The sequence below is a fragment of the Canis aureus genome, chromosome 12 (genome assembly GCF_053574225.1).
Source record: "Canis aureus isolate CA01 chromosome 12, VMU_Caureus_v.1.0, whole genome shotgun sequence".
NCBI classification, from domain to species: Eukaryota; Metazoa; Chordata; class Mammalia; order Carnivora; family Canidae; genus Canis; species Canis aureus.
Genome location: NC_135622.1, coordinates 27,917,083 through 27,944,493, shown reverse-complemented (window position 1 = coordinate 27,944,493; position 27,411 = coordinate 27,917,083). Strand labels below are relative to the sequence as shown.

Here is a 27,411-nt window from a genome sequence, read left to right as displayed (position 1 = left end):
AAAAAAAAAAAAAATATATATATATATATATTTTTTTTTGTAAGAAAGAAATGTTTTCCTATTGATCCTCCCCATCCCCTCCCTCTGGCTCCTGATCCTGTTTACCTCCTCAGAGTTACCCATTGTTAGCAGATGCCGGTGGATCCTTCCAGACATTTTCCCTAGATGTGCTTGTCCTTCACCATGTTTTGTCCTTATACAGATAGAATCATGTTGTTGACTATACCATAATTTGTTTTCCCCTTGCCAATATCTAGACCATGTTTCCATTTTGGTCTAGACGTATTTGCATCATCCTGTAGAGGGCTGTGTTTTAGGATACTCCACAATTGAGCCAGTTTTCTGCTGATTTTGGTAGCTTCCAGCTTCTTGGCTCTACAAACTATGCTGCACTAAAGATCTTTATATGCCACATTACTTTTGACATCGCTGTGGGAATATATCTGTTGGGTACATTTGCAGACCCCTTCCTGGGTCTAAAGATATGTGTATTAAGTGTTGCTAGATGTTGCAAAATTGCCCTGCAAAAAGGGTACTTCCTATCAATGGGCTCTTTGATCCTTCTTCCCTTCTTTCCTCCCTTCCTGCCTGCATTCTCCCTTGCTTCCATGGCTCCCTCCTTCCTTCTTGCTTTTTCTCTCTCCCTCCTTCTTTCCTCCTCTCCCTTCCTTCCTTCTTTCTTTCCTTTTTCCTTATAACTGAGAAACAGAGAGGCAAAAACTTTGCCTTTTCCATAGTAACATGACAGGAATAAAAATGAAATGTACATCACAATTTCCTATAGTTTGGTGGTTCAGCTGGTTCTCTGGCATCTAACTCCTGGGTATATTCATCATCTTGCTTTGTCACATCACCGCATTCCATTAGCATTTGGTCTGTTGATATGGCTTAAATTATCTTGCAAAGTTTGGGTCCGAGGCATTTGTCTTGTCCCTACTGAGTTAAAAATACATCTTTAATTCTAATAATGACTGAGCACACTCAGGGTATAATTTTGTATCTGGTTGTAATCACATTTTCTGTATATGATCATTTCCCTATGGTTTTTATTTCATCTTTTGAAGAAGTAAGAAATTTACATGGCTCACAATCCAATAATACAAGTCAGCATACTGTGAAGTTTTTTTTCTCCTTATTTCCCATCTCTGATTCCTCCTACCTTCTCTATCCTCTAATATCCTATTTTTTTTAAGATTTTATTTATTTATTCATGACAGACTCACAGAGAGAGAGAGAGAGAGAGAGAGAGGGGCAGAGATACAGGCAGAGGGAGAAGCAGGCTCCATGCAGGGAGCCCAACGTGGAACTCGATCCTTGGTCTCCAGGATCACATCCGGGTTGAAGGCAAAGACCGTGCTAAACTGCTCGGACACTGGGGCTGCCCCCTATTTTTAGTTTCTTATATATTATTCCAGGGTTTCTTTATAAAATACAAGCAAATACAAATATTGATTCTTAACCGCCCCCCCCTTTATACACAGAATGTAGCACACTAATTGTTCTACAACCTCTTTTTCCCCCCATGTTATCAATATACCTTGGAAAATTTTCCTTACTAGTAGATTTTTTCCATAGTTCCATACATATCAGGTATTCTATTATGGAGGGAGCTTATTTATTTAACCAGTCCTCTGTGGATGAGTATTTACTATTTTTTTCACATTACGAAGATTGTTGTAATGAGTATACTTGTATATGTGGTCACTTGAGATGTGTACAAGTCAGTCTTAAGTGTAACAGTGGAGCTTCTGGGTGAGAAGTTTTCTCTTAATTTTGACAGATGCTGCCAAACTTCCTTGCCGAAGGAGTTGTACCACTTCACCAACTCACAAAGAATGTGTGAAAGTTCCTTTTTCCATAGCCTTACCGATGGGGTGGATTATCAACTTGTTGGATTTTTGCCAATCTGATAGGTGAAAATTGGTATCGGCAGTTTTATTTAAAACATTTAAAAATATTAAAAATATTTTATTTATTTGAGAGAGAGAGAGAAAGAGAGAGCGAGCATGAGCAGGAGGTGAGCAGAGGGTCTGACACAGGGCCCGGTCCCACGACCCTGAGATCATGATCTGAGCTTAAGTGTAAGCAGATGCATAACCGACTGAGCAGACGTGCAACCGACTGAGCCACCCAGGTGCCCCTTAAACATTTTTTTATTACCATGTGCATGCATTCATTTTATAACAAATGTCAAGCATTTCTCAAATCACGGGTTTAAGGAAGTTGAGGTAGGTTTCTATGCTCATACATGGGAGAATGTCCAGGTTAACAAATGATTTAAGTTACTGAACAATGGTATACACATCATAATTCTATGCATACATGTGTCTGTGTAGTTGTATATAGAGAAAGGTCTGGAAGGATAGATAGAACTTAACAGTGGTTACCCCTGGACAGTGAGAATAGGGAAGGGCCTTAGTGAGGGAACTTTTAATTTTTACAATAGATTTTTCTATGGTTCTTGCCTACTTTTTAAGAAATTTTATTTAAATTAAAATAACAAAAACAGCTCACCCGTTTCTCCTGCCCCTAACGCCCACCTCCGGCAACCACCAATTTGTTATCTGTATCTATGAGCTTAGTTTGTTCGTTAGTTCAGTCCTTCCTTCCTTCCCTCCTTTCTTCTCTCCTCTCTTTCTTTCGTTCAATTTCTAAAAATATTTATTTGTTTATTTTAGAGACAGTGAGCACGAGGGCAGAAGGAGAGAGAGAGAGAGAGAGAGAATCTCAAGCCGACTCCTCACTGACCATGGAGCCCGACACAGGGCTCAATCTCCGGACCCAGAGATCATGACCTGAGCCGAAACCAAGAATCAGTTGCTTAGCCAACTGAGCCACCCAAGCACCCCTCTTTTTAAAATAACTATACGTTTTAGGTTCCACATATAAGTGAAATCCTATGGTATTTGTCTTTCTCTGACTTATCTCATTAGCAAACTGTCCTCCAGGTCCTGCAATTATAAATCCCTGTTCGTTCAAACTGGTTCCCAAACTTATTTAATTACAACACCTTTGCTTCATGGAACCCTAGTAACACCTTTGCAGTCGCTGGTTCTGTGGGACACTACAGGGAGCCCAGGAGCTTGTGCAGGCAATCAAAGTGTCCCAGATCAGGGTCTCAGTGACACGGTGTCCTATGCAAATGTGCTGTGAATCCCGCACTTCCTCAGGGCCTTTCGGGTTTTGCCAGGGTGTGGAAGAAGCCTCAGAGAATGTGAGCCTCCCCTGACAATCCCAGCAGCAGGTGCTGCTGGTGTAGACCACCCTCACCACACCTGCTTATGCAGGACATTCTGTATTCAGCAGCTTTGCTTGTATAACCCAGTGATGGCTGTGGGCTCCAGGCTTATCTAGACATAGGCTTGATCTGAACTCCATATCTCATGCCCTCTAGAAATCCAAAGCACTCCCCAGTGTCCTCACCAACACCCTGAAGATTATGTTCTCATGTTATCTCTGACTTCAGCTCCCGCCCCCATGGGTGCTGTCTCTGTTCCACTCATCCAGATGGTAAATGTCAGCCCTTTATATTTCTACAAAGGGACCTGCTCACACCAAGCATGTGGGGCATGGGAGGCGGTGCTGAAGATCTGGAGCACATGCGGGGATGTGAGGAGGACAGAGGAGGGGTCTTGGCAGCCGATGGCATAGCAGGCAGCCCCACCTTTAAAGTGCCCTGTCTTCGGGGGCGCCACTGGTTTCCGCAGCAAATGTTGTGGCTTTCTCTCTGTCTCCTTTTCTCACCGTCTGTCTACCTTCCTCTCGGGAGCAAGACTCCTGACTCATGCAAGAGAAGTTCAGCTCTATCTTTTGATCTTACCTTACTGGAAGGGGTTTCTCTGGCGGTCAGTCACGAGCATGATGTGAGGTGGCCTGGCCTGTTGGAGCATGAATGTTTTTTTTTTTTTTTTTTTTTATAACTCTTGCTATTTGTTTTTCTTAGGGTTTTGGGTGTTTTCTGGAAATTCTGCTTTCTGAGGCTCTAGGAGTGGGAGTCAGGACACCCTAATATGGGAGCGATGGAGGAAGAGGAGCAACAGTGAGTGTGTGAGAAAGGGTTGGGAAAGGACAATGAAAGGTGATATAAACACAAGGAAAACAATCCAAAAAAAAAAAAAGAAAAGAAAACAATCCAAACTGTAGAAAACCGAATATAGCATGCAAAGCAAGCCTCTCCCCTCCACCATCAGTCCCCACGTTTGCTTTCCTAAAATAACCACTGTTACTAGCTTCTTATTGATTTTTTGGAGATATTTTATGCATATATAAGCATAAATTACATACATTATGTATATGTATTCTCTTTTAAAAATAAATGGTAGCCTGTTATACATAAGGCTTTTCTTTAGACATTTATTTATTTAAGTAATCTCTACACCCCACGTGGGGGTCTAGCTCACGACCCTGAGATCAAGAGCTATATGCTCTTCTGACTGAGCCAGCTGGGCACCCCTTCTTTTGCCTTTTAAAAATTTAACAATATATCTTTACTATTTTTAATGGAGCTACCTATAAATATATACACGTAATCACTCACACAAACATATGTATTTTTTCTTGTATTCGTATAAAGGGCAAACCTAAGTGACCCTCTTCATTGGCCAGTGGGAAGCCTTCTAGGGCATCGGGGTTTCTGTATGAGGAGGCGTTCTGGCTGCTGGACATTCCGATGTCAGATTCAGTACTGGAGGTGATGACAAATACCAAGCATTGTTTCTGAGGGCGTGGCTGTGGTCAATTATAATTTTGTTTCCAGGTATTTCCTGTCCACTCCATAGAGCTTCTGTACCCCTGAATATGACCTTCAGTGAGTGCATCCCCGTGGGAGGAGTGGACATGTCCCCTCACTGGCATCAGCCTTGGCCACATTACCTCCCTGGGCTGATGGAAGTGAGCCGAGGTGACACCTGCCATGTCCGAGTCAGAGCTTTCAGAGCCAGCATGGGCTCCTGCTGTGTCTTTGTCCTTGGACATGAGAATGGAGACAGAGATTGTTCTGTCAGCCTGGGCCCCAGAACCAGGGGACATTTGGTCAAAAGCCACAGCTGATCCACATCTTATGAGTAATATGGGTGAGAAATAAACCTTGCTTGTCATGAGCTCCTAAAACTCTGGATCTTTTGTTACTTCACCCTCACCTTGTGAAAACTGGCTTATGCCGAGCAAATTGCAAGGGCTGTGATCAGTCACAGAGTCCTAGATGGGTCTGGGGAACTGCTTTACCTGTCTACAGTGGCCTCTGGGTTGGATCTGGATTTACCACCAACTGATAAAGAAGCCCTGGTTATTATAGGAATCAAGGTATGCCATGGGCACTACGAAATCCCATACTTTGCTAGTGGCAGGACCAGTTGCTTGGAATGTTTGAAAAGCCATTTGGCAACGTATAATGAGAGTTCTAAAATAATTTTTACTTCTAGAAATCTAGGTCAAGAAAATAACCGGGGATATGCAGGGAGGTTCATAACAGAGTTATTTGACAAATTGGAAACAACCTAAATGCCCCATCACAAGGTCATAGTTTATATTTTATTCTATATGATGGATACTATGCAGCCATAAGAATCAAGTAGCTGGATGTTTAATGAACGGGGGAGATGTTTGCATTTTAATACTGAGTGGATAAATGGGATACAGAACTATAGCCATATGACAATCCTAATTTATATAACAAATACAGGATCATGCTCTCTATAACTTTGTATATTTTTTCACTTACATCATGTGAATAAGCACTTCTGCCAAGTGTCAAACATGTAAGTATGAATAGACAAAGACTGTGAGGAAAGAGGCAAAACTAGTGGTTATCTCTGGCTCGCGTTCTCTTTTCTGTGCTTTCCGTATTTTCCAGATGTTCTATGATGAGTATGTACTACTTTTATAATCAGAAGTAACTGCTATTTAAAATAAGAATTATTCCAGTCACCTCTAGGGCTGTGCCTTTGCGTGGTGGCTGTCCAGGGGCCCTAACTGGGGCTCCTTGTCTAAGAATAAGGCCAGGTGTTTAATTAGGTCAGTCTCTTGCTGCCCTAGAATCCTTGCACCGAGCTCAGCTTGCGCCGCCCAGAACCCCTGAGACGGATCTCAGGCTGGAGCGCTGAGCCTCCTGGGCCGCTGCTATGGCTGCTTAGTCTGGATTTGAGAAATCTGTGAACTGTCACCCTGCCCTTCCAGAGCAGCCACCCTCCCGTCCCTCTAACACGTCTCCTTCAAAAAAGTAATTTAGGGACCCCCGGGTTGCTCAGTGGTTGAGCGTCTGCCTTTGGCTCAGGTTCTGATCCCAGGGTCCTGGGATCCAGTCCCGCATGGGTTCCCAGCAGGGAGCCTGCTTCTCCCTCTGCCTGGTGTCTCTGCCTCTCTATGTGTGTCTCTCATGAAAAAATAAATAAAATCCTAAAAGAAAAAAAGAAAAGTAACAAGACCTCCCAATTTTATGGAAGAGAAAAGTAAGACTCATGAAGTCAACATTCTGACCATTTTGGGTTGACAGTAATCTGGGATGACAATAGCTGCTATGCCAGGCACCTCTTCTGTCTTGCTCCCTGGGGCCTCCTCCGTAAACCGTGTCATACCCTGTGGGCCCTGGAGTGGCTGGCAGGTGGGCCCATGTGGGAGGGAGTATTCTCAGAAATCTCATTTGCAAGAGAGCCCCTCTCCTGGTTTGGGAACCCCATCCAAGGGAAAAAGGAGTCTGCGACCAGCCTGATTGTAAAGGCGCTGGCAAGGGCCACTCCCCTCTATGGATTCCCTAACCTCTTTATCCAGGTTTGCGGGTGGGGGGGAGGATGTGAGTGAGTGGTGGTGGGCGCTGGGTCCACAGTCCTGGGCAGGGCGGGCCCAGGGGGAGCTGCGATGCACTGGGGGACTGGGAGGGGACAGCGGGACTGGCAGCCTCAGCGGAGCGGAGCCGGAGTTGCCCAGGAGTTGCTCCTCCAAGAAGAGCTTTCGGAGCTGTCCTTACAATCATCTACCTCAACTGCTGAATGATTTCTCTGTCAGTGGAGCACAGACCTCCCTCGCCTCCCAGACCCCATCAGGCTCCCTTGGACCTGCTTCAGCTCCACCCGGCAAGGCAGCACTTGGCCTTGTCTTCTCCCAGACTGCTCCACATCTGAAACCTTAAATTCCATCATCCTGAATTTTTTTTTTTTATTGAGGAATAAGGTACATACAATAAAGTACATGAATTCTTATGCATCGTATGTCTGTACGATCTGCCCATGGTGTTGTGGACAGTGTAGTTATTTTTCACTGCTAATTCCATTGGATGGACGTATCTCCATTTATTTACCCATTCTTTGGTGGACACACATTATCTCCATAAGCTGCTTTCTTTTCTCGCCCTCTTTGTTGCTTATTGACACCCCAATCTGGCAGCTGCACCACATTTTTTGGTTTATCAGTCTGGTTACTGTGCCCAGTCTCATTTCTTTTGTGGTCAACACCCCTGCAAGGGGAGCCTCTTTCATGCTACTCCTGCTTCCCTACCCTCTGCCCCACTCAGCTGTCGTCATCTTGACTCTGACGCTCCATTGGTTCAGGTCTCCTCTGACCTACCTTTGTCATTTGTAGGTGACATTTGGGGGTTCTCTGACTTGGCCTTTCTGTGGCCCTGTCCCTGCTTATGGCTCTTTCCCCACAAGGTTTCGGGGAAAGCCTTTTCTACTTCTCTCCTGCAAATCTGGCTGCTCCCTCTCAGCCTCCTTTGCTGTCTCCTCTCCTGTGTCCATCCCCAGGTGGTTGTTCCTGGGGCTCTGTCCTCAGCTCTCATCTCTACTGAAGGGCCCTCTTGGGTCATTAGCTACCATAGATACCAATGCAACTTCCTTCCTCCTCAATCCCTAGATCCCCAAACTGAAAGGATTTTCCAAACTCATTTGGTGGCAAGCCTTGAACGGGCCCTGACATGAACTTGTTTATTGGAGTTATATACCCACTTCGTGTGAATGAATATTCATACGTTGGCTGCAGGAATGTCAATGTGTTTGGTTATGGGCTCTTGTCCCAGACCCATCAAGGGTGTGATTGTGCATATATACAGTAAATCATGTATTACCTTCTTAAACTCAGAAAATATTGAAACATATCTGGCCCCTTGGACTTTAGGTAGGGGTTTGCAGACCCAGAGCCGTCTCCCCACCTCATGCCCTGCCAACAAACCCTTTTATTTCCTGCTGTCATCTCTGAGTTGGTGGCCCCTATACCTGTGGCTTTTCAGTGTCTTAGCTTTTTCCTTCCTTAGAATCACCTCCAGTTCATCATTCCCAGGTCCTGACTACCCCAGTGACTCTCTGCTTACCCCTCCTCTCTCTGTTCCCTTTAATTCAGGCACACCACACCACTGCCAGGGCTACTGCAGTGACCTCTCAGTAGCTGTCCCTTTTCCTAGCTGGCCAGTCCTTGGCACTGACACCAGAGGCAGCTTTAAAAAGTTTTAAAAAAATTTATTCATTTGAGAGATTGAGAGAGAGACAGAGAGAGTACAAGCAGGGGGAGAGGCAGAGGCAGAGAGAGAACCAGACTCTTCATTGAGGAGACAGCCACGTGCCAAAGCCTTGGGGCCGATCCTAGGACCACAGGGCTCCCAGGATGCAGAGATCATGACCTGAACCTAAGGCAGATGCTTAACCATCTGAGCCACCAAGGCGCCCCCAGAGGCAGCTCCTTTAGGGTCAAGGTCAAGTTTGTCCGTTCTTTTCTTTCTTTTGATTTTTAAAAATTTAAGAGACAGCGAGACAGAAATAGAGAGCACAAGGAGAGGGGGGAGGGAGTAGCAGGTTCCCCCCCTTGAACAGGGAACCCAATGCGGGACTTGATCCCAGGACCCTGATTTTTTTTTTTTTTTTTAAGATTTTATTATTCATTCATGAAAGACACACACACAGAGAGGCAGACACAGGCAGAGGGAGAAGCAGGCTCCATGCAGGGAGCCTGAGGTGGGACTCGATCCCGGGTCTCCAGGATCACGCCCTGGGCTGAAGGCGGCACTAAACCGCTGAGCCACCCAGGCTGCCCAATCCCAGGACCCTGAGACCATGGTCTGAGTGGAAGGCAGATGCTTAATCAACTGAGCCCCCTAAGCTCCGTGAGGTCAAGTTCTTTAGTAGAACATAGGACTTTTCCTGATCTGGTTTTGCTTCCCTACCTTACCTCTTTGGGTCTCCCAGAAAGAGTTGTGGGCTCGTTGCACACCTTTTTACTTTCATACTTGTAGTTGTCCTGCTGGGAGTTCTTTGTAAAATCTGGCTGGCATCACTTTCTTCTGGGGACTGCCCTCACCCCTAACAGAGGAGTTCCCCGGTCGCTCTGGCTGGCTGCCTCTGGACCTCATGGGCAGCATCCTGTGCTCAGGACATGGGTGCTAGATATTGGTATGATCAGGGGGCCCATTCTTCAAGGGAAATAAAAAGTCTTATTTAAAACAAAAATATCAATTATATAGCATTTTGTATTCTGCTATTTTCATTTGGCATAAGTATTTCTCGAGTTTCTATGTCACTTCATGTAGCTCTTTTTTTTTTTTTTTCATTTTCAAGCCATGTATCAGAATATTGAGATACTGAAGACAGGAAATTAAATATAACCTTACATTTTGACCACCCCTGTGTGACTCATACGCACATTAAGCTGTTGTTTATTTTGAGTTATTGTCTCCAGTCCTTTTGTGTCTGCATTTTGTAAATGGTTGGCACGCCAGTGCAAAAGCAATTTTGTGTTCTGCTTTTTTTCTTGCGTGGCATTCTGTCTTTAGCAGTTTTTGAGTTCAGCTTCTTAACCACAATTAGTAAAGTTTGTTCAACTGTTTAAAGATACAGATGTGCTCTTTCGTTGGACACTGAGGTGGTCTATTCTTTTTCATGAATCATCTTACATTTAGCTTTTTTCTTTCCTAGGTGGTTTTGTAAAGGATGGATTCTCAGAACTGGAGGATTCAAACGAAATGGGAATTCTTGGGACTGGATCTGCCTGAAGCCTGGGGAGGGGATAGTGACTGCTGACAACAAATGGTGTATGTGGAGGGCGTGGTCATTCTCGGAATGTGGCCTGGAGGACAGGCCCAGGTCCCATGCTCTCTCCACGTCCTGGCTGATTCAACAGGAGATAGTGGCCAGGCTTGCAGAGGATTTCAAGCTCAACAAAAACATCTGGCTGCTGACCCCTCCCCTTCTGCCCTCCACTCCTTTATACCTTGAGCAGAGCTCCTGGCCCAGTGCAACTGTAAGGATTTCTAGTCTTGTTTTTTTTTTTTTTCTTTTTAAAGATGTATTTATTTGAGAGAGAGCGAGAGAGAGAAAGCAGACTCCTTGCTGAGCGCAGAACCAGCCTCAGGGCCCGATTCCACGACTCTGAGACCATGACCTGAATTGAAATCAAGAGTCAGTTGCTCAACCATCTGAGCTACCTAGGTGCCTGCAACAGGGATATCTATTCTTACCCCTGCCCTCCATCTGTCTACTGGGCCAAGTGGAAGAGGGACTAAGGACCACCCCTCCCCCGCCACCCTGCCAACTGGGATGGGGCTGTGGCTGAGACTCAGGGCAGACTACATGGAAATCAGCAGGGATGTTTGCCCCAGAACCTTCCCCAGAGAGTGGGTGGTGGTATTGTTTGTGGTGGCATCAGGTCTTTAAGAGGAGGGTTAGTGAAGGAAAAAGCAAAGCCTCAGAGAATGAAGAGGAAGCAAGCCCTCAACTTGGCTCAGCCTCCATTTCCTCCTCTAGAAAGAGAAGAAGATGGTAATAATAGTAATAATATCCACAGTACAGGGGTGAGGTGAGAATCAAATGAGAAAATGAACTGAAGACATAGTTTTCAAAAAATGCTAGGTGTTTCCACGAGGGATGAGATTCCCAAGGCCCAAGGATAGGGCAGCTTCAGCCTCCATGTGCACCCACTGTATCTGGTGTTGGCTTGATTTGTTAAATGTCTTTTTAAAGTGAAGTCCTGAACTGTTGTATGTTATACTCACCTAAGGAGTAAAAAATGCCCAATACTTAGGTCCCACTCTGGACCAGTTACCTGCGAATCTCGGAGAGGGAGAAGGTCTGCCCACCTGCCAGGCTGTCACTCAGTACTCAGCACTCAGTCCTCCTGGGCTCGAATGCCCCCCCACCTGCACTTGCCTGGCTGATGCTCACTCATCAACAGGTGATCTAGCTCCCCAGGTGATTGGCACATGCCGCTAACGCTACACCCTTGTCACCCAAATGTGGTGAATGCGGCTGGCATGCCAGTGATGATTTGGGCACTTGTTAGAGATGTAAACTCTCAGGCCCCTCAAACCTGCTAAATCAGTAGCTGCACTTAACCAGACCCCAGGTAATTCCTATGCACCTCACAGTTTGAGAAGTGCTGACTGGTACACTGTCCTAAGCACATTTGTGGGGACCAGAGCACAGAGCCTGGCCTCTGGGTGCAGTCCTTGCTCTGCTGTGTATTAGTTTTGTACATCTGGGCAAGATGCTAAACTCCTCAGTGCCTCTGTTCAGTCGTTTGTAAATTTGGAATAGCACGAGGCCTGTCTCATAGGGTTGGTCTGAGGCCTGCCTTGTGGTAAGCGCAATGCAAGGATTCTTTTACTGTTACTATGACAAATCTTTTCCTGAAGGGTTCTGAAATGAAGCAAGCCTCACATGTGTGACAGTGGCACAGGGGTCAAGGTCAAGAGGGCCCTGTGACAGCCAAAGGTCCTTCTCTAGCTGGACCTGTAGGTGGTTAAGGAGCTCTCCATGTCCTGGGATGGGAGCAGAGACTGGCCACCTCAGCAGACACAAACACGAGGAGAAGCTGGCTCCTAGCTGTGCCAGCGCAGGTCACAACAGGCCCCACAGAGAAGTGATGGGCAGTAGTTGCCAGCTACAAGCACGACCAGGCATAAGCCTCACGTCATTCAGTCCCCTCCAGGAGGTGGCTGGGAGTGCACTTGGAGAAGTGGCCCAAGAAAGAGCTGAAGTGACAGAGTGTACGAACGTCATTGGCTGACCTCCCTGTCCTCAGGTGAAAGGGAAGCTTTCATGAACATGGAACCCCATGTTTGCCTATAGGAAAAGCAAGTGTTGTGTGTTGACTTCCAGTGGAAGGGCTAGGGCTAGGAGCTTCCCAGTGATTTCCTATAACCAAGACCCCCCTGTGCTCCTTTGTTTCTGACTAGATGGGAACCATGCAAAGTACCATAGGAAGGGTAATTTTTATTTTTTTAAAGATTTTATTTATTTATTGAGAGAGAGAGAGAGCATGAGGGGGGAGAGGCAGAGGGAGAGGGCAGACTCCAGCCCAGTGTGGAGCTTGACTCAGGGCCTGACATGGGGCCCGATCTCATGACCCTGAGATTGAGACCTGAGCCAAAATCAAGAGTTGGATGCCCAACCAACTGAGCCACCCAGGTGCTCTGGAAAGAGTGATTTTTAAAAGGTTGACTCAACATGAGCAGAAATCACAGGATTATGGGTGAAACAGACTCTGGAAATCCTGCTTTCTGAAGCTTGATATTCCTCTGATACTCTCAATAAAGCCTGCCATTTATGGTCCATCTGTCTGTCCATTTATCTACTCATCTAATTGTCCATCCATCCATCCATCCACCCCCTCACCCACTTATTTATATAAACATCCATCCATCCGTCTATCCAACTGTCCATCTGTCCGTCCATCCATCCATCCATCCATCCATCCAGTGAGGGACTATAGCTCCTGAATCTCCAGATTCTTACTTCATCATTCTATTTTTTTTAAAAGATTTTATTTATTTATTCATGAGACACACACACACACACACACACACACACACACACAGAGGCAGAGACACAGGCAGAGGGAGAAGCAGGCTCCATGCTGGGAGCCTAATGTGGGACTCAATCCTGGGTCTCCAGGATCACACCCTGGGCTGAAGGTGGCGCTAAACCGCTGAGCCACCGGGGCTGCCCTTGTCTTCCTTTTAAAAAGAGGACATGCTACATCCATATGTCTTTTCAGATGATCCAGGTCGAAGCTGTAAATGGCAGTCATAGTGATTTGTTGTAAAATCAGCACTGAGGGCCCTCAGGACTCTTTGCAGCTCTACACTCAATGTCTCAATTGCTCTGCTCTTGATATTCACTTGATACCACTTTTTTTCTGATTCTGAGATTCTGCTCATCGGCCACTTCGATTCCCACAGCTTATAAATCTCCAGCCTATGAGGCACCGGCCTTTGAGTTACTGCTGGAGTGCCCAGTGTGCATGGGGTACCCACGTGAGATCCTGCGTTACACCTGCGACACCTCCTCCCCCACTAGGTGTATGAGCTTGCTGGGGAGGGAGGCAGTGGCCAGTTGCCAGCCCTGGCACCCCCATCCAAGGCCTCTGCACTCTCTCCCTGGGGGGCTGGTGTTTGATGTGCTTGATAGGAACCTGCTGAAGGTGGGCACCCATGGCCTCACCTGCCTTTCAGAATAAGGGACAAGGGGTGGAGGGCAAAGATGCTGGAGGAAAGAAGGAGGTGGGAGGAGAGACTGGGGCTCACAGCAGAGGCGTAACAATGCCCGCTGGATAAAAGAGAGAGAGCATTGGTGGGTGGAGGTGGGATGGAATGGCAGGGCTTGAATGGGCCACTAGGGAGGGGCCATTGAGTACACCCAGCCCACTCCCCCCACCCCAGGGCAGAGATCTGGAGCTTCCACCCCAGCAAGTTCATTCAGAGGGATGGCCTGTAGAGGTTCCACATCCTCAACAGGCTCTTCAACCTGCCTGGTGAGGGCAGGATAGGGGTGTCCTCGGGGCACCCAGCTCTGGCTTGGTGGGGTGCTGCCTGGATCCCTGGGCCAGGGACTGACTGGCCTCTCCACCCCAGAAACCTACCTGTAGGTCTGCATGGTGGACTTCTCTGGCGCTCCCGCTATACCCAGGGTGTCCTGTGCCCTGTCCAGCCCTGAGTGACCGACTGGACACTGCCACTGCCCAGGGCCCAGGCTCTGAACTGGGGTCCCTGTCAAGGAGCAAAGACCCCTGCTGAGGGGCTCTAAGAGCTCAGTGGGAAGGCTTTCACTGCAGGCCCCACCCCCATGCCCCCCAAAGGATGACCCTCAGCACAGGTGACACTCCTTCCAGCATAGCTGGGACATAAACCCAGTGTGGTTCGAGGGCTGACTCTGGTATAGGGTCCAGGTTTGGTGGTCACCTCAGCCGCCTCATCAGCCTCCCCTGTCCTCTCGGCCTGCCCCAGCTGTGACACTAGCTATCGGCATGGGAACCTCTTCACTCCTTCCGAAGCCTCTTCCTTCCAGGACCAGAGTGATGCCTCTCTCCTGTCTGGCTCTCCCCTTGAGGAAGAACCAAGTGTGGGAGGGGGCGTCTCCCACACATGGGCCTCCCTGGAAGTGGTCAGAGAGAGCAGGGGGTGGGAGGCCAGTGACCTCAGCCAGGCTAAGGGAGGACCTTTTGGGGGGTGGGGGGGAGGCCACAAAAAGGCAGTCGGACGTTGGAGGAGATGCAAGGGGGTGAGATCAGGCTGTGGCAGACCCAAGAGAGGGGAGTGTGTGACACACCCTGTGGCACCGTGTGTGACCAGGAGTCACTGGCAGGCTAACGGGTGAGCGGGGCTCTAAGTCACCAATGGCACTCCTATCCTGTGTCCCTGGGTCGCTGACCGGGCATGAGCGCTGCAAGGGGCTCTGGAGGCTGCCAGGAGAGCCCGCACAGTATCCTACACCTGCTCCCACGAACTCCTTTTGAGCACTTCCTCAAGCCGGCGAGCATGGTCAGGGAGGCTGGGGAGCCAGATCCAGGGGTGCTGCGGCGCACGTGGATGGGCTGTGACCTCGGGGCTGGCAAGCTTCCCCGGCGCAGAGCGGCTGAACCTGGGCCGGTGCCCCTGCCAAGCAAGGTGGGGGGTGGGCAGTGACCGCAGGAGCCGCGGGCTGTGTCACGGTCGGGCCTCAGCCGGGCCCTGGATGTCCTCCTGGGACCAGACTGTGGTAGACACACTGAGCGCGCCTCTCTGCCGAGGGCACGGGGCCCAGACAGAGCAACAGGGTAGTGGCCCTAGTGGGGGGCTGAGGGCCCTGTGGCCTCGTTGTGGGGAGGGAGGCTGCCCCTCAGGCTTGACCTGCCCTTGGCAGCTGCCTCCCTGCTGCTCTGTCTGTCCCTGGAGCCCGGGAACCAGGGTTCCCCTTCGGGGCCCGCTGTCGCGTCGTTCCTCCCGCACCCCATGGTTATCCCTGCCGCTCCCTGCCGCTCGCTGCCGCCGGCTCTCTCTGACCTGGGTGCCCCCTGCCCCAGCAGGACTTGGGCCCCTGCCCGGGGCCCCACCAGCACCGTGCGGTTGACTCTGGACGCACCAGCTCCCTCCTGGCCCCCCTGCCTCCGCAGGCACCCTACCTTGACTGGGAGCCCGTGTCCCCAACCTGTCCGCCGGGAGAGGGGCCATGAGCAAGCCTGTGTCCCCTTGGCAGGGCAGGCTCCTCGGACGAGGTGCGCGAGCTGCTCGGGGTGCATGGGAAGGATATTCTGTACATCGGGGACCACATCTTCAAGGACAGCCTCAAGTCTAAGAAGCAGCAGGGCTGTGGACTTGCATGGGGGTTCCTGAGCTGTCCCGGGAGCTGGGCGTCTGGGTCCAAGGGAAGGGTGAGCTGTGGAGGGGTCAGGGCCAGGTAGGGGGGCGCTGGCCACTAGTGCAGAGGCCTGCCCCTTCATCATCTTGCTCTCTTTCCTTTTGGGGGTTGGTAGTGACTATAATAATATGGTCCACTCTGTGGTCTACTTTGTAAACGAGGAAACAGATCCAGAGAGGCTAAGCCGCTTGCCCAAAGTCACACAGCCAGAAAGGGCAAAGCCGACTCAACTTCTCTCTCCTCACTCCTGAGTACTGTGGTGTTTCTGTAGTCTGAGGCTTCCTTCCTCACCTGACTCTGCCCTCCCCACTCATCTGAGGACTCTTAGAGAGTGGAAGGCACACTCCCCGACCTGGGAATGACTTAAAGTATCCTCAGGGGCGGGAGTGACTATGAGCCTTAACAATTCTGGTTTGTTCTAAGAGATGGGTTTGAGTCATTGGCATGTGATTTCGGGTGGGTCACCTGACTCCCTGACGGGCTTCCTTACCTGTCCCACAGGACCTTTGCTGTCTCTGCTTTGCTCTGGGTGGAGCTTCACTTGATGTAAGGAGGGGGTGAAGGATGTTATGCACACAGTTTGGGGTGGTGGTGGGGGGAGAGGTGTGTAGACCCCTGGTGACCTCTCTACCCTCACCACATGGTGGACCTGGGCCTGGAGCAGACAAAGGTAGGCAGGACTGTCACTCCCCCCACCCCCCTGCTGTTCCCGGTCAACTTCTCAGAGTGGAGGGAGGAGCTGAAGAGGTTGGACATGCACCTGGTAAAGCTGTACCTCGAGAGCCCTGAAGGGCCCAGGATAGGGTCGATCCCCGCCTGCAGAGGGGGGATGGAGGGTCCTGGTCAGGGTAGTCAGGAAATCTAGTTCTGTTCCAGGCTGGGCTTCCCTAGTAAACTGGATTTTGGGATCCCTGTGCCCCCCTTGGGCCACACTGTGTGTGACCTCTAGGCCCTTCCTCCTTACCCACTCATCATGGACTCAGACTGCCTATCTTCTCACCCACGTGTATGCGCACCCAGCTCAGGGGCCTCACTGGGTGCCCGTGAATGCCCTCTGACCCCCCTGTGGTCTAGGGAGGTTGTGTCTGGAGCTTGGAGGCCAGGTTCCTCTTCTCCTGGGTCATGTGGCCATTTTTGCACTAGGCACACGGATGGGAGCAGCTATAGGTGGCAAGTCATCAGCTCCATCAAGAGGGAGATGCAGCTAAGAGTGAGTGCTGAGTGAGGAGGAGACCCCGGCGGGGCTGGGGGAGTGGGGTGTGTGCCCCCATCCGCCGGTCCCGTCCCGCAGCCTCCGCCCAGCGCCACCTGTCCTTGTCTGCCGGCGCCCTCTGCCGGCCCACGTTCCAAATGACAGCAGAGGTCCGGCGCGGAAGGGCTGAGTTTAGCCCGGGGTTGCGGGGAAGGAGCGGGGGCGAGGGGGGTCGGGGGGTGGCGCATCTCGCAGTCTCCGGGAACCCTCCTCGAGACGCGGCAGCCTGCCCGCTTGGGGCCTCCTGTGACCCACTGGCCAGCTGTGATCCGCCTCTGGGGGCAGCTGGAGGCGCCGCCCCGGAGGGTGGGGTTTAGGGCCAGGGAGCTGACGGGTCCTGGGGAAAGGAGGAGGGGAGACGCCCTGTGGCGCTCCTGAGCAGCCACCGAAGCTGGGGGAGTCCCACAGGCCCGGTGGACGGGATTGAGGCCATTTGGCTTACCCAGAGCCCGCTGGGCCCAATAATGGAAGATCTCTGCGGAGCCTTTGGCGGGGTATAGGGCCCCTTGCACGCTACTGGATCCTTCCATAGCCCTGAGAAGTGGGCTCGGCAGGGGCAGTTCTCTTTATTTTCCAGATGAGGAAACGGAGGCTCAGAGAGGGGCGATAGCATGCTTCTGATCAGTCTGGGAGGAAATGTCCAGGCCAGTTCTCTAGATGCTAAAAGCAAGGTCTAGTGATGAGGTGGGGGCCTGCAAGGGGGCAGGCATGGGGTCCAGTGCGCGGGCCTCTGCAGAGCCCTCTGTCGGGGCATCAGAAACTACCTTAAGCTGAGCGTTTAGTCTGGGTGGTCATTCTCCAGGTCCAGGCAGGTAACCATGAGGAAAGCAGGGAGGGGGGCCCGGCGCAAAGTGGAGAGCTGCCCACCTCCCAAAGCACCATGCGCCGCCTCTGGGTTTAGAGAACTTAGCTTCTTCCCTACGGGGAGAGAGGCTCCAATGTCCTGGGGCGACAGACTCAGGGAGGGCAGAGGGGGGCCAGCCCCAGCAGGGTAGGGTCGGCTCTGGGTGATGCAGGTCCAGGTGGGTGGGATCGCTCCTCTCCCAGCGTGTCACGGAGGAGCAGGCCCTGTGCTACAGCACGAAGGGCAGCCTGTTCCGCTGCAGCTTCCGCCAGACGCTCTTCTCCAAGCAGCTGCCGCGCTGTGCAGACCTCCACGCTGCCACCTGCCTCAGCCTCTGCGCTAGCCGCTCAGCTCGCTGTTTCAGGCAGGCCCAGAGCTGGTGGGTCCTAGACCATCCTTGGCATCCCCTATCCTCTGCCCCAGCTGGTCCCCAGCCCCGCCAAGAGCTTTCAAGGTCACTATAGACCCAATCTCCCACCTCCAGACACAAGTGGGTCAAAGCCTGGCAGGGAACTGTGGTGATATAAAAAAATGCAGGGGAGGAGTTACAGTTATGGAGATGGGATGGCTCTGCTGGGGAGGTTTGCTTCCTGCCCAGCCTTCACACCTGCTTTAAGCTGAGACCACATTACCTCGGTATTTCCTTAGTAGAAAGGGTGCCAGCTGCTAGGTGGAAGGCTGCAGTCCCTCGACCCTCAATTAACAGTGACTTCAGAAGAAATGGACGAAGCAGCAGATGATACAGTAAACACCTCTGCTGGTTTTCCTCTGGAACACCTGCACACACTCCTGAGTCAAGAGCAGGGAGTGGGGGTGGCGATGATGCCACTGGGTTAGCGGGAGCTGAGAGACCCACCAGTGCAGCACTTCCCTGAGCACTCGTGCCAGTTCTCCCAACGAAATGTCAGTATTTTCATCGTAGGACATGTGGTCTTGTGTCAAAGATCTGGACTTGCAAGTATTCTCTGGGGCTCCTTGTTTCCTGCTTTGCTTGCCACTCTCAGCTGCCTTCCAGATGTTCAAGAGGGGAAAACCATTTTCTGAGTGTCTCCTGGGTTTCCTGCATTGGGCTTGGGGGCCTTTGCCTTTTTTTTTTTTTTTAAGTAATTTTGCTTAATGCTCAGTATAACCCACCAGTAGTTTTTTAAAATCCTCATTGTACCATTGGCGAAATGGAAGTGCAGAGATCCTAAGTAACTTGCTGTGTCACGCTGCTGGGAGACTGCAGAGCCAGGATTTAAACCCAGTGCTTTTGAAGAACTGAGGACATGCTCTGTCCCCTGCACTGCACTGCTGCACGCTGGCAGAGGGGAGTGAGCCCTCTGGGTGAAGCCTCATCTCATCTCCAGGTTTTTAGATGAGCGGGGCTGGAGCATTCCTGGGGATCCGAAGCCTAGTTATCGGTGTTATTGGACATCATTATGAAAGTAGTGACCAGACAGGTGAAGAAAAAGCAACCTGAGTACCAGAGTGAAGCATGTAAAGAAATCTGACCTTTACTTAGCCATGCTGGCCTGGGATTTTTGAGAAAGTGATGTCCATCTGCCAGAACCTGCCTTCTCCAGCTGACCCTCCTGAGCTTCCTCTTGCGCAGCATCGTTGGACAGGAAGCTGGCAGCTGTGGGCAGAGTGGAATGGGTGGTTGTCTATGCATAACTGAGGGCTTCCAGAAAGCCTTGCCACTGAGGGAGCTGCTCCATCTCCACCTGCATTTGTCTCTACAGATGCCCCATGGATCAGCTGTGGAGCAAGAACGAGCTAACCTGGATCCCCTCGCCTACCTCTTCTACAGCCAGAGAACGAGTTGCTAGAAGGTGGCAGGTTGCTCATTTCCACAGGAGCTGGGAGGAGCCCCTTGGCTGTGTGTGTGGGAGCTCAGCTACCTGGGACTACCATGGGCTAGGCTAGGGGTTCCCAGTGGAATGGTATTAAACTGAGGAGGCATTCTGGAGATTTGTGGGATCTTTGTTGTCTTCAGTGTAATCATTCCTGAGTACTTATGTAGAAATAGATATTATTTTATCATAAATTGCTTTTCTTTTTATTTCTCCTGTTATAGTAGTACATAGATTTTTAAAGTTATAGAGACAATAATTATATTATCTATGAACCTCAATTCAGGAGAGGAAAGAAGAAATGAAAATGTTTGTTTTTAAAATGGGGCATTGGGTCCCCTAGGGCCAGGAAGCACTGGCTTGAAGCCCAGATTCACAGGTCTTGTTCAGCAGAGGTTAGCTGGTGCCTCCCATCTCTCCAGACCACTTTTGGCTGATTCATCTGACAAATCTATTCCCAACTCTGGAAAAGAACATGTGCTCTTCTGAGCCAGGATTCCTCTCCAGACAGCCTTTATAAACACAATGAGAAGGGCCTCTTCTTCAGCTCCTTTGTCACTTTGTACTCCTGGTACCCCTGTGAGTGGCTTGGCTCCTAGCCTGGTTTTGCATCCCTGAGCCTGGCATGAGGCTTCCTGGGGCTTGAGTTTTAACATGGCCATTTCATGGGCTTCCTGTGGCTGGGCAGTTCTAGGCTCAGTGTGAATTTTTTCTATCAGTGTTTACCAAGTGCCTCCTGCTTGCCTAGTAATTTAGAAAGCGAATCATAAGCTACCTTACTCATGCCTAGGAGGAGCTCACAATTTAAGTACATTAGCAGTCTTTTATCAGTGGTCTGCAACTATTTTTCCATCTTGACCCACCAGAGGGCTGGACACAATCCCATCAGAACTGCGAGTTCTCTGGGGGATATGTGTGTGGTTTGATTTCTCTACCCCTCATCACCATCCCAAACCAGACTAGGGCATTTTGACACATTCTCTACCCTGGATTGGGAGCCATTGTGTGAGCTCAGGAGGGCAGATCCCATGACGAGCTTTCTTTGTTTCTTAGAAGGCTGAGGGCAAAGAGAGATGAGGACCAAGAGGGCTGCGTTGAGGCTGAGTGAATCCTGGACATGGGCTGGCATAATAGTAGTCTTCTACTTGAGATATTTTTCAGATCAATGGAAAAGTATGGAAGAGAGAAAAAGAGGTCATATTGAAATATAAATGTAACAGATTGGAGCCCCAAAATTTGTCTTTTAGGGAGAAGGGAGTCCTCATCCTAGAAGACATCCCCTGTGGCCTTTGAACCATTTGAAAATGGGCATAACAAGTAGAATGATTTTACCTAGGTCCCCTGAGTTGCATCATCATTCACATCCAGTTTTATTTGTACACATTTCTTTTTAAAAATAGCATTTTTGGGTACTTTGATTCTGTTACTAGTATTAACAATAATATTCAATTGACTTTACATGACTTCATTAACTGTTCTTTCTCTCCAGGTCACTGTGAAAGACAGGAAATGAGACAGCCCAACCATCTTTGAGCTTGATGCATACATGGCATTAGAACATATACAAAGGGCAGCCCAGGTGGCTCAGCGGTTTAGCGCAGCCTGCAGCCCGGGGTGTGATCCTGGGGACCTGGGATCGAGTCCCACGTCCGGCTCCCTGCGTGGAGCCTGCTTCTCCCTCTGCCTGTGTCTCTGCCCCCCGCCCCTTTCTCTGTGTCTCTCATGAATGAATGAATAAATAAAATCTTTTAAAAAAAGGAACATATACAAAGTCAAACTTATGACATAAAGACTCATTTTATTTTGGCAGGAGATGCTATGCGGTGCTAAGCCTGGGCCCTTCATTGTTCTGATGTCACTGATTTGAATTCACTTCTGCGGCTCCTGTTTTGTCTGTTAGTAGCATCATCTGGCATCATCTAGAGGCTTAGGATGAATATACCTACATAACTGAAATGACAAACTCTTGAAGGAACAGGTCCGTGAAACAGTTCACTAGTTTTACTTTCTATGGATAAACAAGGGAAACATTTGGAATATCTGAGGATAAATAAGGGTTTATTTCCGAATAAGTTTCAGAAGCTTCTAGGTCTGGCACTAAGGCCTTTTGTTCTTCTTCCTGGATTGACCTTTGGGCCTGAGTCTGTTAGGCGGATTCTCCAGGCAGAGACCAGGTATCCCTGGCCTTATGTTTTCAAACACTATATTCTTATTCAAGGGCCAGAGGGTAGAATTTTATCAGAAAAATTGCCCAGACCCTAGGGCCCATGCTTTTCTGGAAAGATGCTGAAATATGGTGCAGTAGCTAATGCTACCCATCAATCCTTAGAATTCCCTCCTAGGGTAGCAAGAATGCAGAGAGGGCTGGAGGATGAATAGTCACCAGAAGAACTCTTTGGATCTGAGGAAGAATGGGGGGGGGGGGGGAGATGTGGCCAAAGGGCCTTTTGCTTGCTTTTCCTTCTGCCTGAAGCATCCTCTACCTCTTCTGTTAAACTTGTCTTTCCTCAGACTTAACAGGCCTCCCTACCTCCCTGACTGGATCAGATCCTTCTCTTAGTCTCTCTCCTAGTGACCTCTCTTTCTGAGGATTATTCCATTTTCACATGTGTCCCCCCAAGACTCTTGGCTTCACGGGGCCAGGTCACGTGGCTCATCGTTGCATCTCTGGCGTCTATGGTGTCCTGTTTTACTGAGTGAACTACATCATCTGGTTTATTATTATTATTATTATTATTATTATTATTATTATTATTTTGCTCTTTCAGCCATTTCTTTTTATTTACAGTTTGTGTTCAATGCAAATCAATTCCATAACATGAGAAGTTACTATGAATCAAAGCATAAATACACAAACACAATATACAATCCAAAACTGATGTACAGCATTCAGGGATGAAACAAAACGTAATGTTCATTCACACACACAGTAGCTTGAGATCTGTTGGATATTGTTGTTCTGGTGTAGGTTCCTAAAGATGGGAAAAATGACTTTGGTTATCAAGACTACTGTGGCCATATTAGATACTGGAACATCTAAGCATCAGTGTGTGACCATGCGAACAAAAGACCTTATTTTTTTTTTTTTTAATTTTTTATTTACTTATGATAGTCACACAGAGAGAAAGAGAGAGGCAGAGACACAGGCAGAGGGAGAAGCAGGCTCCATGCACCGGGAGCCCGACGTGGGATTTGATCCTGGGTCTCCAGGATCGCGCCCTGGGCCAAAGGCAGGCGCTAAACCGCTGCGCCACCCAGGGATCCCCCAACAAAAGACCTTAGAGTGTCTATTTTTAAAAAGCTTTCTGTGCATCGAGGCAGTTGTGAAAAGATTTACTTTCCAGAATCAAGCCCACTTTAGGCTTAGGACCAGGTTCTAACTATCTAAAAATATTGACTAACAGAAAGTGTTCCAAATGTGGCTATTCTGATTCAGAGTTTTTTTTTTTTTTAAAGTATTTACAGAAAAAGTATAAAAGTTTTTCCAAATTTAATGTAAGCAAGCTTCCAGTCTTCACTTCCCAAATACTTGATTTATGATTTTTGGCTCCCGCACATATTTTGCCTTTTTTAATTTCAAGATTTGTCGATTTTACCTTGAAAACAGATCATTTTTAAATTGTAAGAAGTACTCCACCTATGCAGAAATAAGCATTTTGAAATTAGTTGAAGTCAACGTACTTCTACTCTTTGGAATCAGTTTAGCTAAATGAATCTGGCATCCTTGTTCAATAGGAATAAGTGATAAATATTTAAGCAAAATTTATTCGTTATGCTTCACAATCAGGGGTAGATTCCAATTCATCATTGCCCTGGCACATGTCAATTACTATATAAAAAATCAAATGCAATGTCAAACCTAAAGCCTCAGAGGAGAGTTCAGTTCCTAAGAAACAGTGATAGCTTAACAATGTAAAACTTTTATCTAGAGTACATAGGCATTAAATTAGTACTGCTGAAACAATGCATTGAGGATTTACAGTAACACCTGGAAGTTCCTTCTAATGTACATATAAATAGAATCATGGAAGCTTCTTGTATTAACCGTTTTATGGCCTTAAAGATTTAATGAACCGAATGAAAACTGAATCTGTTCATGTCCCATCTTTTACATCTTGGTAAGAGAAAATCTATTCTCATTTTCAAGGTAGAATTTTACATGTCCATACTTTTTAAGCCACATTTAAAGAAATTATCTCTTATCTAATCTTGGATGTTGTCTCTTCATCTTGTACATGAAACTCCAGTAGATTTAATAAACATTCATCATCTAGTCAAACCCTTCACATGTTCTTCAAACCAATCAAATTTGGGATCCTCAACATTTTGTGTCAATAAAATAAGGTGTGGAATTAGCAGATTCAATGAAGACCTGTATTTTTCCTTGTCACACTGGATGTCTAGACGCCATTTGGATTGGGTTTAGAAGATGGGGAAGTATAGACGTTTCTTGGCCTGAGTCTTTTAACAGTAGAGATGTAGAAGGGAGAACGAGATCACGAAGAGACTGGCTGTTGACAGCAGAGCACCGCCAGTTGGTGTGGTGGTGGTATTTGCTGGATTTGGGGCAGTCGAGGTACTCTGGGAGGAGTTACTTGAAAGTGTTACAATAGTTGTTTGATTTGAATACATCTGCGTGGGTAGGAGCAGCGCCAGGAGCAGCAGCCCCAGTCCGAGCCTGGCCACCATCGCTCTGCCCATGTCCGCTCCGTCGGGGTCGGTGGGCGGCGCGTGTCCCTGGCTGCGGGGCGAGTGGAGGATGCGGGCTCGGGGCGGGCGCAGGCGAGGTCCATCTGGTTTATTATTACATTGCAGGGGAGAAGGTGGGGCCAAAGATTATTATAAGACAAGAGGAAGTGGGGAAAGACTAGAAAGCTTTGGATTAGAACTCTTCCAGGGGCACCTGGGTGACTCAGTGGTTGAGTGTCTGCCTTTGGCTCAGGGTGTGATCCTGGAGTCCTGGGATTGAGTCCCTACATCAGGCTCTCCCTGCAGGGAGCCTGCTTCTCCCTCTGCCTCTCTCTCTCTATGTCTCTCATGAATAAAGAAAATCTTAAAAAAAAAAAAAAAAAAAAAAAAAGCTCTTCTAAACTCTTAGGAACTCAGCAGGGGCACGGCAGGGTGGAAGATACTTCCATCCAGGGGCTGTTCATTTAATGCATTTTTTTTTTTTAAACCTAATGTTACCTTTGTACTCATTTTCCTACACCTTAGTTGGAAATGTACTCCATTATTCCAGACTGTAGTCCATTTCAGGAAGAGTTTTTAGTTGGGCGTGTGGCCACCCAAAATGTTTCCCAGCCTTCTTTGAAGATAAATGCATGTGCCCGATGGCCCTGCAATCCTAAGTAGGAATAATGAATAATGTGTCCAACTTCCAAGTTGTAACCTTAAAAGAAGAGGGGCATGTCTTCCACCTTCTTTCTTCTCCCATCCCTCTGGCTGGGATATGACATTCGTTGGAGCCACCCCTGGCCATATGAATGAGGCTGTACCTTGGGGATGGCAGAGCCACAAGACAGATGTCACCTGAGCCTGGCATCTGACACTGGACAGGTTCACTTGGATGCTTTCCCTTTGGGATTAGTTACAGCAGCTGAATTGATAATTCTGACATCCAGCCCTGAGCAGTCAGAAATAAAGGGAATGGAAGCATCATTCCTGCGTTGGTGGCCTAGTGATTAAAAAAATGTGATCAAGTCACCTCATTTGTAGAATAAACAGTACTCTGGCTCTCATAGCAATTTGGCAAATGGGAAATTCTCTTTCCTTATCACCTTCCTACTCATTATTTTACTTCAAGTAGAGGTAGGGATTGAAAGCTCTGGACTTGGCACCAGACAACTCTGAGTTTGAAATTTCAGCCCTATCATTGACTGTCTAACTATCGTCTCCATCCCTATATCATAAGGCTATTGTGAAGATGTAGTGAGATAAGATGCCCAGAACATGGCCAAAGGAAGCAGTAAATAACAGTGTCTTACACTATTGTTTGTGTGTGTAGGACTTTTCTCCTAGCAACTGACAGAAACCTAATTGAAACTGGCTTTTAGATTTTGTGATCTCTAAATAACTCCCTGGACATTATTTGGCTTTGCAGGTAAAGGAAGTCTGTCCAAAGGCAAGGAAAGGACTGGCTGTGTGGATTCCTGTATTTTTGTTATGGTGGCTATCTATTCTTATTGAAAAGTAGCATATTAACTTTATGGTTTTATAGCTCAGTTTTATGGATCTTGTTATTATAAACCTGACATAGAGGGATGGTGCTTCCCTTATTGTGATAAAATCTAGTTCCTGGGTGAGGATGACGGTCAGACCCTTGATCAAGAGGAGTTCTCCATGGCAATGAATGTTCCCTATGAGGCCTCTTAAGATTGTCTATCAGTGTTTCTTGGACAAAACCCTAATTCTCCAGGCCAAGCGATTATCACTGTTTTTTAAAAAAATAATAAATAAATAAGCAGGAATGAACAAAATTTAATTATTTTGTTTTAGATAGTACTTAAATATTAAGAAAGCTAAAATTCAAAATATGTTGGCTAAGTTTTTCTACACATTATATTTACATAATGATTCTGATTTTACCTAAGAACAGTTGCCCAGGAGGAAGGAAAGGAAAGCCTCTGGGGCTTGTACAGTCTTCTCAGGCCAGGTGTCCCATAGTAGAGCAAAGAATGGCAGTGAAGAAGCAAGTGACCCTCCCCTCCCCTCTTTCCCGCTCCCTTTTGTTTTTATTTGAAGCATTTCTGAATAACAAATGTAAAACTGGATTTGGATATAAAAAGCTAGATGACTACCCCATTCAGAACTGTGTTTCATTGGAGAAGCCTTGGCACAGAGAGGACGTGAATTGCCCCTCATCTATAGGGACGCTGTGTCAGAAGTCAAAGTTGCACACAAAAAACATGTAGGATCTCTAAGCAAAAGCATAGCTAGCATCAGCTCCATAAAATGAGGGGAATTTGATCAGACAGTCTGTCACATGGCATCTGGTCCAGAAGGCTAGCTTCTAAGCAACACTGTTGGGGCAGGGAGGACTCACCCTCTCTGCTAAGGCAGATGTAGGAAGGAAAGTCTAGCATACTGTGGCACCAACATTGTGATATAAAAAAGAACTATATTGAGAGTAATTTAGATCAATAAAGTGAAAATTTTTACCATACTTGTGGGGTAAATTAATATTCAATATTTTAAAATTTATGTACTATAAAACTGTGGCAAACTATAGTCTTCAATAAACCAAACACAGTCCTGTGGGGATATTAAATTTGAGAGTAAGCCCAGTGAATACTAAATCTTGAGATCCCACAATCTGTCTGTCCATTATAGTTTTTTCCAGGTCACCTGGAGAAGGGTATTTCTTGGTTCACAGAGGCTCTGAAACATCTTTAAGAAAAAAAAGGGCATCAAGAAATTATGACTCGAGGACTTTAAACCCTAATGTTACTGGCAAAGCCTCATTTTTACGGAATATAAAACACTCTGTTTCTTCCACTTCTAACAGCTCATTAAGAGAAGCCACGACTATATCATGTTCCTGCAACATTTCTGGGTAGCGGGACATGGCTCGCTCAATCCTTGCCGAACGCCGTACAGGGGTGATGAGCTTCATGTCTTGCACGTCTGGCATTCCACTTATTCTGTGAGAAAGAAAGATGCATTCAGAATCTTATAATTTCTTTTAAAATTCTTCTGAATTTTTTTCTTCTTCCCTAATAATATACGGTAGACATGTCAAGGAAAGTGGATGTAAGAGTACGTGTAGGGCCACTCTCCTCCGAAGATGGCTTTTCCTTGATCATCAGAATGAACTGGATGGTATCCATCTGCTCTCAAATGAGATAAGCACAGGGATTTACTGAATGAAGTGTTAAGCGTAGTTTTTATTTG

The 27,411-nt window shown here is 47.8% G+C and overlaps 1 protein-coding gene and 1 long non-coding RNA gene across 4 annotated transcripts in view; one reads left to right on the top strand and one right to left on the bottom strand.

Moving 5' to 3' along the window:
* Positions 1–16,123: 16,123 nt before the first annotated feature.
* On the top strand, positions 16,124–21,298 carry LOC144280842 (uncharacterized). The gene is made up of 3 exons (XR_013349246.1): positions 16,124–16,260; positions 19,411–19,500; positions 21,011–21,298. It is a non-coding gene; the product is annotated as an uncharacterized LOC144280842 (long non-coding RNA).
* A 17-nt stretch (positions 21,299–21,315) lies between these two features.
* CKAP2L (cytoskeleton associated protein 2 like) overlaps positions 21,316–27,411 on the bottom strand; it is a 31,763-nt gene continuing 25,667 nt past the window's right edge. For 2 of the 3 annotated variants that reach the window (XM_077843262.1, XM_077843263.1), the window contains one exon: positions 22,908–27,161. In XM_077843262.1, coding sequence (XP_077699388.1) covers positions 26,936–27,161 — 226 coding nt within the window. In that variant the 3' untranslated portion in view covers positions 22,908–26,935. Of the gene's footprint in view, positions 21,472–22,907; positions 27,162–27,411 lie in introns of those variants that run through there. The other variant, XM_077843265.1, reaches the window with a different exon arrangement.